General features: G+C 45.2%; 1 protein-coding gene across 1 annotated transcript in view; it reads left to right on the top strand.

Annotated features, from left to right (window-relative positions):
* Positions 1-13,065, top strand: part of LOC120052022 (transcriptional enhancer factor TEF-3-like) — a gene marked incomplete at its 5' end in the record, with an annotated part of 44,575 nt that overhangs the window by 17,790 nt on the left and 13,720 nt on the right. Inside the window, one exon of the mRNA XM_038998891.1 lies at positions 12,218-12,282. Coding sequence (XP_038854819.1) covers positions 12,218-12,282 — 65 coding nt within the window. The remainder of the gene's footprint in view (positions 1-12,217; positions 12,283-13,065) is intronic.

Here is a 13,065-nt window from a genome sequence, read left to right as displayed (position 1 = left end):
GGCATGGCCAGGTCAGGGGTTTGCTGGGTAGTGAGTGGGTAGTGGCGACACCTGAGAATGAGGCTGGAGCGGTGCAGGGGGCACAGCACAGCAGTCACATGGGGGAGGTCCTGAGTCTGAACCTAACCCCTGGCTCTGTAGCCCTAGCCCCTGTCTTGACCTTTACTCTCACATGCGATAGGATCCTCCCAGGGACTTTGAGGAATCATCACTGCATTTCCACTAAGGTGCCTCCAGAATTCAGACATGGCTGTCTGCTTGGCTCTGACATGCATCTCACCTCTGTCTAAGGCCCTGATCGAATGCTCTCTCATTACGTATCCCAAGATCTGACATGACTGGATAGATACAGTTGAAGTTGGAAGTTTACATACACTAAGGTTGGAGTCATTAAAACTTGTTTTTCAACCACTCCACAAATGTCTTGTTAACAAACTATAGTTTTGGCAAGTCGGTTAGGACATCTGCTTCAAATCAAATCAAATTTTAATTGTCACATACACATGGTTAGCAGATGTTAATGCGAGTGTAGCGAAATGCTTGTGCTTCTAGTTCCGACAATGCAGTAATAACCAACAAGTAATCTAACCTAACAATTCCACAACTACTACCTTATACACACAAGTGTAATGGGATAAAGAATATGTACATAAAGATATATGAATGAGTGATGGTACAGAACGGCATAGGCAAGATGCAGTAGATGGTATAGAGTACAGCACATACATATGAGATGAGTAATGTAGGGTATATAAACATAAAGTGGCATAGTTTAAAGTGGCTAGTGATACATGTATTACATAAAGATGGCAAGATGCAGTAGATGATATAGAGTACAGTATATACATATGAGTAATGTAGGGTATGTAAACATTATATTAAGTGGCATTGTTTAAAGTGGCTAGTGATACATTTTTACATAATTTCCATCAATTCCCATTATTAAAGTGGCTGGAGTTGAGTCAGTATGTTGGCAGCGGCCACTAAATGTTAGTGGTGGCTGTTTAACAGTCTGATGGCCTTGAGATAGAAGCTATTTTTCAGTCTCTCGGTCCCTGCTTTGATGCACCTGTACTGACCTCGCCTTCTGGATGATAGCGGGGTGAACAGGCAGTGGCTCGGGTTGTTGTTGTCCTTGATGATCTTTATGGCCTTCCTGTGACATCGGGTGGTGTAGGTGTCCTGGAGGGCAGGTAGTTTGCCCCCGGTGATGCGTTGTGCAGACCTCACTATCCTCTGGAGAGCCTTACGGTTGTGGGCGGAGCAGTTGCCGTACCAGGCGGTGATACAGCCCGATAGGATGCTCTCGATTGTGCATCTGTAGAAGTTTGTGAGTGCTTTTGGTGACAATTCGAATTTCTTCAGCCTCCTGAGGTTGAAGAGGCGCTGCTGCGCCTTCTTCACAACGCTGTCTGTGTGGGTGGACCAATTCAGTTTGTCCGTGATGTGTACACCGAGGAACTTAAAACTTTCCACCTTCTCCACTACTGTCCCGTCGATGTGGATAGGGGGGTGCTCCCTCTGCTGTTTCCTGAAGTCCACAATCATCTCCTTTGTTTTGTTGACGTTGAGTGTGAGGTTATTTTCCTAACAACACACTCCGAGGGCCCTCACCTCCTCCCTGTAGGCCGTCTCGTCGTTGTTGGTAATCAAGCCTGCCACTGTAGTGTCGTCCGCAAACTTGATGATTGAGTTGGAGGCGTGCATGGCCACGCAGTCGTGGGTGAACAGGGAGTACAGGAGAGGGCTCAGAACGCACCCTTGTGGGGCCCCAGTGTTGAGGATCAGCGGGGTGGAGATGTTGTTACCTACCCTCACCACCTGGGGGCGGCCCGTCAGGAAGTCCAGGACCCAGTCGCACAGGGCGGGGTCGAGACCCAGGGTCTCGAGCTTGATGACGAGTTTGGAGGGTACTATGGTGTTAAATGCTGAGCTGTAGTCGATGAACAGCATTCTCACATAGGTATTCCTCTTGTCCAGATGGGTTAGGGCAGTGTGCAGTGTGGTTGCGATTGCGTCGTCTGTGGACCTATTGGGTCGGTAAGCAAATTGGAGTGGGTCTAGGGTGTCAGGTAGGGTGGAGGTGATATGGTCCTTGACTAGTCTCTCAAAGCACTTCATGATGACGGAAGTGAGTGCTACGGGGCGGTAGTCGTTTAGCTCAGTTACCTTAGCTTTCTTGGGAACAGGAACAATGGTGGCCCTCTTGAAGCATGTGGGAACAGCAGACTGGGATAAGGATTGATTGAATATGTCCTTAAACACACCAGCCAGCTGGTCTGCGCATGCTCTGAGGACGCGGCTGGGAATGCCGTCTGGGCCTGCAGCCTTGCGAGGGTTAACACGTTTAAATGTTTTACTCACCTCGGCTGCAGTGAAGGAGAGCCCGCAGGTTTTGGTAGCGGGCCGTGTCAGTGGCAGTGTATTGTCCTCAAAGCGAGCAAAAAAGTTATTTAGTCTGTCTGGGAGCAAGACATCCTGGTCCGCGACGGGGCTGGTTTTCTTTTTGTAATCCGTGATTGACTGTAGACCCTGCCACATACCTCTTGCGTCTGAGCTGTTGAATTGCGACTCTACTTTGTCTCTATACTGGCACTTAGCTTGTTTGATTGCCTTGCGGAGGGAATAGCTACACTGTTTGTATTCGGTCATGTTTCCGGTCACCTTGCCCTGGTTAAAAGCAGTGGTTCGCGCGTTCAGTTTCACGCGAATGCTGCCATCAATCCACGGTTTCTGGTTTGGGAATGTTTTAATCGTTGCTGTGGGTACGACATCGTCAATGCACTTTCTAATGAACTTGCTCACCGAATCAGCGTATTCGTCAATGTTGTTGTTGGACTGTTAGTGGAATTAAATTATTCCTCTAATGTACTCATTAATTAAATTCAATCTGTCTATTTATAAGAATTTGTAAGATACTTATTAACATAAAATAGACAGGATACAGTCTTATTAAAATTAGATAATAGAATTTATTCTCGGAGCACGCTCCCATTTGATCATAACCAACAGTTTATATACAAGATATGACGTCATAGTTTACAGAATAAATCTCCTCGTCCTGGCCTATATAAAATAGGTTCAAAAGTTCATTCCAACTTCTCAGCGCACACACGACACACAATATAATCTATCTTCCTGAAGGCTCACTATAATTTATTACCACTTTAGCAGACAACTCAAGATAATGGAAGACCTAAAAAGTTACCCACAGCCTTATCTAAACATCTCAGGGCTAAGTTGGGTCAGTTCAACCATAGTTTAACGACCCTTTCTGCTTATTTTATAACCCACAACACAAATCTCTTTTCACCAGGCGTGCAGAGTTCAATTAGCTATAGTTTTATCTAAAGCTAGAATTTGTTTAAATTATTTATTAACAAAATTCCTAACATGGACGCAATGCGGAACATATCCCAATCCACGTGATCGAAGCAGTCTTGAAGCGTGGAATCAGATTGGTCGGACCAGCGTTGAACAGACCTGAGCGTGGGAGCTTGCTGTTTTAGTTTCTGTTTGTAGGCTGGAAGCAACAAAATGGAGTCGTGGTCAGCTTTTCCGAAAGGAGGGCGGGGGAGGGCCTTATATGCGTCACGGAAGTTAGTATAACAATGATCCAAGGTTTTACCAGCCCTGGTAGCACAATCGATATGCTGATAGAATTTAGCGAGTTTTGTTTTCAGATTAGCCTTGTTAAAATCCCCAGCTACGATGAATGCAGCCTCAGGGTGTGTGGTTTCCAGTTTACATAGAGTTAGATAAAGTTCGTTCAGGGCCATCTGTGTCTGCTTGGGGGGGGAATATATACGGCTGTGATTATAAATCGAAGAGAATTCCCTTGGTAGATAATGCGGTCGACATTTGATTGTGAGGAATTCTAAATCAGGTTTACAGAATGACTTGAGTTCCTGTATGTTGTTATGATCACACCACGTCTCGTTAATCATAAGGCATACACCCCCACCCCTCTTCTTACCAGAAAGATGTTTGTTTCTGTCGGCGCGATGCGTGAAGAAACCAGCTGGCTCCACCGACTTCGTTAGCGTCTCTCGAGTGAGCCATGTTTCCGTGAAGCAAAGAACGTTACAGTCTCTGATGTCTCTCTGGAATGTTACCCTTGCTCGGATTTCATCAACCTTTTTGTCGAGAGACTGGACATTGGCGAGTAGTATGCTAGGGAGTGGAGCGCGATGTGCCCGTCTCTGAAGCCTGACCAGAAGACCGCTTCGTTTGCCCCTTTTACGGCGTCGTTGTTTAGGGTCGCCGGCTGGGATCAGATCCATTGTACTGGGTGGAAGGCAAAACACAGGATCCGCTTCGGGAGAGTCATATTCCTTGTTGTAATGATGGTGAGTTGACGTTGCTCTTCTATTCAGTAGTTCCTCCCGACTGTATGTAATGAAACCTAAGATTACCTGGGGTACCAATGTAAGAAATAACACATAAAAAAACAAAATACTGCATAGTTTCCTAGGAACGCGAAGCGAGGCGGCCATCTCTGTCAGCGCCGGAAGTACCTATGCTTTGTGCATGACACAAGTAATTTTTCCAACAATTGTTTACAGACAATTTCATTTATAATTCACTGTATCACAATTCCAGTGGGTCAGAAGTTTAATACATACGCTAAGTTGACTGTGCCTTTAAACAGCTTGGAAAATTCCAGAAAATTATGTAATGGCTTTAGAAGCTTCTGATAGGCTAATTGACATCATTTGAGTCAATTGGAGGTGTACACCTGTGGATGCATTTCAAGGCCTACCTTCAAACTCAGTGCCTCTTTGCTTGACATCATGGGAAAATCAAAAGAAATCAGCCAAGACCTCAGAAAACAATTGTAGACTTCCACAAGTCTGGTTCATCCTTGGGAGCAATTTCCAAACACCTGAAGGTACCAAGTTCATCTGTACAAACAATAGTACGCAAGTATTAACACCATGGGACCAAGCAGCCATCATACCGCTCAGGAAGGAGATGCGTTCTGTCTCCTAGAGATGAACGTACTTTGGTGCGAAAAGTGCAAATAAATCCCAGAACAACAGCAAAGGACCTTGTGAAAATGTTGGAGGAAACAGGCACAAAAGTATCTATATCCACAGTAAAACGAGTCCTATATTGCAATAACCTGAAAGGCCGCTCAGCAAGGAAGAAGCCACTGCTTCAAAACCGCCATAAAAGCCAGACTACTGTTTGCAACTGCACATGGGGACAAAGATCGTACTTTTGGAAAAAATGTCCTCTGGTCTGATGAAACGAAAATAGAACCTTTTGGCCATAATGGCCATCGTTATGTTTGGAGGGAAAGGGGTACGCTTGCAAGCCGAAGAACACCATCCCAACTGTGAAGAACAGGGTTGGCAGCATCATGTTGTGGGGGTGCTTTGCTGCAGGAGGGACTGGTGCACTTCACAAAATAGATGGCATCATGAGGAAGGACAATTATGTAGATATATTGAAGCAACATCTCAAGACATCAGTCAAGAAGTTAAATCTTCGTGGCAAATGGGTCATGACCCCAAGCATACTTCCAAAGTTGTGGCAAAATGGCTTAAGGACAACAAAGTCAAGGTATTGGAGTGGCCATCACAAAGCCCTGACCTCAATCCTATCGAAAATCTGTGGGCAGAACTGAAAAGGCGTGTGCAAGCAAGGCCTACAAACCTGACTCAGTTACACCAGCTCTGTAATGGAGGATTGGGTCAAAAATCACACAACTTATTGTGGGAAGCTTGTGGAAGGCTACCCGAAACGTATGACCCAAGTTAAACAATTTAAAGGCAATGTTACCAAATACTAATTGAGTGTATGTAAACTTCTGACCCACAGGGAATTTGATGAAAGAAATAAAAGCTGAAATAAATCATTCTCTCTACTATTATTCTGACATTACACATTCTTAAAATAAAGTGGTGATCCTAACTGACCTAAGACATGGAATTTTTACAAGGATTAAATGTCAGGAATTGTGAAAAACTGAGTTTAAATTTATTTGGCTAAGGTGTATGTAAACGTACGACTTCAACTGTAGATAGATAGAAGCTACGTAAAGAAACCCCTTGCCCTTGCTTACACCTGTCCAATAGGAGTAAATCACTGATTACTTCTCGGACCTATTCAAACAGGCGAGGAGTTGGAGAGAATATTTAAGCAATAAGGCCTGAGGAGGTGCGATATATGGCCAATATACCACGGCTAAGGGCTGTTTTTATGCACGATGAAATGCGGAGTGCCTGGACACAGCCCTTAGCCGTAGTATTTTGGCCATATATCACAAACCCCCATATGCCTTATTGCTATTATGAACTGGTTAGAGCAGTGAAAATAAATGTTTTGTCATACCCGTGGTATACGGTCTGATATACCACGACTGTCAGCGAATCAGCATTCAGGGCTCGAACCACCCAGTTTATAATATTATGTAACCGGTGGAGAGATACAGTTCTGTATGGATTCAAATGAAACAGAGTAAACAGTCAGCTGCTGCTGTTACAGTGAGTTCACCTTTGAAACGCAATGTTCACATACTGTATCTTTGAATCCCGGTCTAAGTCTTTACAGCACGACTGTTCGATTCCGGTCCTGGACGGCCAAAACGCTTCTGTTTTTTGTTTCTACCTGGTGGTTAATTGCACTCACCTGGTGTCCCAGGTCTGAATCAGTCCCTTATTAGAAGAAGAGGATGAAAACCAGAAGTGTTTTGGCCCTCCAGGACTGACAGTGAACAGCTTTGCATGGACAGCGCCATAGCAGATAGTGTCAGTAAGAGAGAAGTGAGCTAGCCAGTGGCTTCAGAGACGGGCCTGTGTCAGGAGTCTCCACGCCACCACTCCACATCGCTCGGCTAGTTATCCTATCCGAGGGGAAATCGCACCCTGCCAACACATTCCTGCCTGCGGCCTAAATCTGACCTTAGTTATCGCCCAGAGACAGAGAGGCTGTCGGAAGCCGTACGGCTGGCAGATGTGTGTTCAGAAAGGGGCTTGCTGTATGTGTGCGCGTGTGCTCTCTGTCTAACAGAGATGGTTTGTGTGTTACAAAGTGGCTGGCATGTTTGGCCTCATGTCGATCCCATGGAACGCCACTGTTCAGAATAGATGGAGAGTAGACGTAAGAAGCTGGGTCCTCTGTTGTCGTCTGTGCTGGAGTCTGGAGTGGCTAGCGAGGCTGGGATGGCTATGTGCTATGGTGTGAGTGGATGTCCTCTAGCGTCATGAGGGTGTGAGTGTTTGTACACAGAGGTCAAGGGGTGTAGCTGCGTGCGCACACACAAGTACAAATACACACACACAATAACCCAGTATGCCCCCATGGGGCAGGCAGCAGAGAGAACAGATGCAGGCCCAGTGCTGCAGCAGGCAGGGCAGTCAGGGTGTTGGTATGTGAGGAATGCTCTGGGAAGGAGAGAACACAGAGAGCAGGGACTGACCGTTCAGGGCCAGAGAGGAACCCTGCCTTGTGAGAGGAGGCAGATTTATGACAGGGATGGAGGGGAGGGTTGCACCTGCACCTTCGCGTGACACATCCTGCACCCACCGCTAACCCCTCTGACCTTTCCCTGAGGATGTGAGGGTGGGGGACCAAGGGTGTTTCTTGGCGCTTCCAGATGATCTCTAGACCAGCTGCGTTCCCAGAGTCGGTCACTGCTCTGCTCTGGAGAACGTGGATCCTATTTCCTGATCCCAGTCTCTAACCTACCTGACCTAAACCCCTGAGTTGGCCAAGGACAGGGTCTGCTGCTCCGTCGCCCCCTCTGGAGTCTAGACACCACCCATTCAGTTGACACAGTCACACGATCACACGATGATGACCTCATCATGGGGCTACTGAATGACTACTTCTCAGTGTCTCTGATCTGTCTGGATAATTTTTAAATCATACCACCCGTCCATTTCTGGGAGTGGCAGGGACATCTGATATATAGTGCATTCGGAAAGTATTCAAACTGCTTGACTTTTTCCACTTTGTTACGTTACAGCCTTATTCTAAAATGAATTAAATAAAAATCGACACAATCTACACATAATACCCTATAATGACAAAGCGAAAACAGGGTTTTAGAAATTTTTGCACATTTATAAAAAACATAAAACAGAAATACCTTATTTACATAAGTATTTAGACACTTTGTTATGAGACTCGAAATTGAGCTCAGGTGCATTCTGTTTCCATTGATCGTTCTTGAGATGTTTTTACAACTTGATTGGAGTCCACCTGTGGTAAATTCAATTGATTGGACATGATTTGGAAAGGCACACACCTGTCTATATAAGGTCCCACAGTTGACAGTGCATGTCATAGCAATAACCAAGCCATGAGGTCAAAGGAATTGTCCTTAGAGCTCAGACAGGATTGTGTCGAACCACAGATCTGGGGAAGGGTACCAAAATATTTCTGCAGCATTGAAGGTCCCCAAGAACACAGTGGTCTCCATCATTCTTAAATGGAAGAACTGAGCAATCGGGGGAGAATGGACTTGGTCAGGGAGGTGACCAAGAACCCGAAGGTCACTCTGACAGAGCTCCAGAGTTCCTCTGTGGAGATGGGAGAACCTTCCAAAAGGACAACCATCTCTGCAGCACTCCACCAATCAGGCCTTTGTGGTAGAGTGGCCCGACGGAAGCCACTGCTCAGTAAAAGACACATGACAGCCCGTTTGGAGTTTGCCAAAAGGCACCCAGAGGACTCTCAAACCATGAGAATCAAGATTCTCTGGTCTGATGAAACCAAGCTTGAACTCTTTGGCCTGAATGCCAAGCATCACGTCTGGAGGAAACCTGGCACCATCCCTACGGTGAAGCATGGTGGTGGCAGCATCATGCTATGGGGAAGTTTTTCAGGGATTGGGAGACTGGTCAGGATCGAGGCAAAGATGAACGGAGCAAAGTACAGAGAGATCTTTGATGAAAACCTGCTCCAGAGCACTCAGGACCTCAGACTGGGGCTAAGGTTCACCTTCCAACACGACAACGGCCCTAAGCACACAGCCAAGACAACGCACAAGAAGCTCCGGGACAAGTCTCAATGTCAGAGCCCAGACTTAAACCCGATCAATCATCTCTGGAGACCTGAAAATAGCTGTGCAGCGACGCTCCCCATCCAACCTGACAAAGCTTGAGAGGATCTGCAGAGAATAATGGGAAAAATTCCCCAAATACAGGTGTGCCATGCTTGTAGCATCATACCCAAGAAGACTCAAGGCTGTAATCACTGCCAGAGGTACTTCAACAAAGTACTGAGTAAAGGGTCTGAATACTTATGTAAATTTGATATCAGTTTTGTATTTTTAATACATTTGCAAAAATGTCTAAACTGTTTTTGCTTTGTCATTATCGGGTATTGTGTGTAGATTGATGAGGAGAAAAAACTATTTCATCAATTTTAAAATAAGGCTGTAACGTAACAAAATGTGGAAAAAGTCAAGGGGTCCGACTACTTTCCCAATGCATTGTAAACACATGAACACCAGCTTCTTAACAGCTCATTAATGACTAGGTTTAATGGTAACAAATACAGGATGCTAATTTTGAATGGGCTGAGTGGACTGGGAGGATGTCATGTGTGTAGAGACTGTGTGACAGTTTGAACATAATGCCGAATCTTGGCTCAAATTATTTTATAAGCACAATGCCAAAAATCTAGATTCCACTCAAGTCACCCCAGAGACCTCGCCAAGTCACCCCAGAGACCTCGCCAAGTCACCCCAGAGACCTCGCCAAGTCACCCCAGAGACCTCGCCAAGTCACCCCAGAGACCTCGCCAAGTCACCCCAGAGACCTCGCCAAGTCACCCCAGAGACCTCGCCAAGTCACCCCAGAGACCTCGCCAAGTCACCCCAGAGACCTCGCCAAGTCTTCACAGTGACCTTGCAAAAAGTATTTGCCTGCTTTCAGTCAGCAACTGCAAAGTGCACAAGAAATGTGGAACACTTTTTTAAATCCAAAGGGATTAAAGAAATATGCATTGAGGTGCTCAAACAATTGGCGAGCGAGCGCATCTTCTGATAAACACTGAACGCTTGAGCAGTTCCAGCCCGGAAATGAAAATAAGATTCAGAGTGAATGAGTGCCGTGACTGGACTGTTTGTGGAGACATAAGGAGACTGAGAGAAAGTTTTAAATCCATAAAAGCATGACACAAAGGGAGCCCTACAGCTGTGTGTGTGTGTGTGTGTGTGTGTATATATAAAGAGGTTACAATCGCCCTCCTTAATTTAAACTCTTTTGTGAACATTCCGCCACTTCACAGAAAACCATCACCGCCAAATTCACCGCAACGCCCTCTAATGCTAACAGCTGCCACTTTCATAAGTCGTAAATTTGCCTGCAGTGGACTAGGCCCCTATTAAACTTTAACACTGTTAGAGATTGATTAGTGGAAAGTTACTGTATGTCGGAACAAACACCGTCTGCTAGAACCTTATCCCCAGCAAGGAGGCTCAGAAGAGAGCTGGAGAAACTATGTTGTGCATTCCATTCGGAGGTTGTGTCCCAAATGGCACTCTATTCCCTATATAGTGCATTACTTTTCACCAGGGCTCTGGTGCAAGCTGAAACTTGTATTGCCTGCCAGTGTTTCTGGGCTCCTTCCTCGACGTAACCGGGCATTCTGATTGGTTCAGACGGGGTAGGGTCGGGTTTTCTGACCCAAGCATCACTATGTGAGGAAAATATTATGCTGGTTGTTCCACGTTGTGTTGCGTGACTGATCTCTCTCTGTGTTAATTCACATGGAGATGTGGTGTGACAGGGAAAAATTACAGTGTTTAAGAGGTGGTGCAAACTTGACTCTTCTACAGCTGGGAGGCACGCTGAGTGTGTGTTTTTGTGTGTGCATATAGTACCAGTCAAAAGTTTGGACACCTACTCATTCAAGGGTTTTTCTTTATCTGTACTATTTTCTACATTGTACAATAATGGTGAAGACATCAAAACTATAAAATAACATATGGAATAATGTAGTAACCAAAAAAGTGTTAAACAAAATATATTTTAGATTCTTCAAAATAGACACCCTTTGCCTTGATGACAGCTTTGCACACTCTTGGCATTCTCTCAACCAGCTTCACCTGGAATGCTTTTCTAACAGTCTTGACGGAGTTCCCACATATGCTGAGCACTTGTTTACTGCTTTTCCTTCACTTTGCGGTCCAACTCATCCCAAACTATCTCAAGCTGGTTGAGAGAATGCCAAGAGTGTGCAAAGCTGTCATCAAGGCAAAGGGTGGCTATTTTGAAGAATCTCAAATATAAAATATATTTTGATTTGTTTAACACTTTTTTGGTTACTACATGATTCCATATGTGTTATGTCATAGTTTTGATGTCTTCAGTATTATTCTATTATAATGTAGAAAATAATAAAAAATAAAAACCCTTGAATGAGAAGGTGTGTCCAAACTTTTGAATGGTACTGTACGTGTGTGTGCATGTGTGTACAAGGCCAGGGAAAGAGGTGAGAGGCCACATGACCATTGAACCAAGTCCTTTGCCCTGTAACCAAAGCCTTGATGGAGGAACAAGCCTAAGATTTACTGCAGGCGTATTCTATAAACATTGACACACACAGACCAGCTGCCTCTCCAGGCCAGGCCTCCTTCGTCACTCTCTGTGGCTGTGGTGTCTCCTCCGAGCCCGGCCTGGGATCGCATGGCTGCTATACCCCTTCACCTGCTCAGCCAATGTGGCCTATCTTTCAGCAGCACCAGCCCCACAGGGTACACAGACCAGGGCAAGCACACACACACACACACACTAGTGCTGTTGCACACACATGTACGTACTTGCACATACACACCCACACACTTGCGTTTACACAAATACACACTTTTACTGATAACACATCTACATACACACACACACACTTACACCAATACAAACACATACAGGACACATTAGCACAGACTCAGACACCCCTCCCACCTCTACAGCTGATTTTCCTAGCCAACCACGTCCAACATGCTGATGATAAGTTAGCAGTACCTCATCATCCCCTAGCTGACCTATCCTCCTACTGACACCATGCCAAGCCTGTTGCATTTACATACATTCAACAAGGATTTACACTGTTGGACATATCACTATGAACTAATAAACTAAATCAAACTTTGCATGTAAACAAATCCACAAATCTCATTATATATTGAATAACTTTACATTTTCTTAATGCAAATCATTTTTTTTATGTCAAAACTAAAATGTCAATGTGCTGGCTCTTTCAGGACGAAACGAGCTGATAGCACGGTACATCAAGCTACGCACAGGGAAGACGCGGACAAGAAAGCAGGTGGGTTTCGTAACACCACTCCACTTTTCCCCTATATGTTTCCTGCCCTTTCTCCCAAACCATGTGCACCCCTTAAACAACCCACTCACTCCATGTCTGTCCAAGCTGTCTCCAATCAGGAGCTGGAAAAAACCCAGAGAGGGCTAGGGGAAAGCCATGACAGCAGGAAATTATGCTGCCGTCACTCCTACACATTCCCGAGCCCCAACCCCGTTCTCATGCTGAAATGGGTCTCTCTCTCTCTCGAGTGATTTAGAGGGATGGGGCCCAATGCACAGATGCTATAGGATCAGACGACAGTGTGTTTCTTCACCACTTCACCTAGCACATAGCCCAGCCTCATTAGGAGAGCAAGAAGCAGAGCAATACAGGATCTTTACGGCAGAGAGGACACTGTAGAGGGCTGGATGGGGCAGAGATTTGGACCCTATCTGGGACATGGGATTTCAAGAGATTGGGACTATAAGGTTATCTGCAAAAAGATGATTCTGAGATAATTGGCTTTAAAGTTCCAAACCCTCATTGGTTTGAATGGTGTCAGCTATTTTTATCTATTATTATTTTGAACTTAAGAACTTGAGTTGGGGGTAGTTAGAGTACTATATAGGCAAAGAACATTGAACAAGGCTATGTCAATAACATTTTGCCAAAAATGCAGAGAACCTTATTGTCCCAAGCTCTCGATTTGATATGGAGTGACTGACTGACATATTGGCACTGACTGATGTTGCATTGCATAGAGAGAGAGGGAGAGAGGGTCCATCTGTGTCCCTTTATGTGAAG

This window comes from Salvelinus namaycush, chromosome 8, assembly GCF_016432855.1.
Source record: "Salvelinus namaycush isolate Seneca chromosome 8, SaNama_1.0, whole genome shotgun sequence".
NCBI classification, from domain to species: Eukaryota; Metazoa; Chordata; class Actinopteri; order Salmoniformes; family Salmonidae; genus Salvelinus; species Salvelinus namaycush.
Note: the sequence above shows the minus strand (reverse complement) of the source record. Positions and strands in the feature narration are given on the sequence as shown.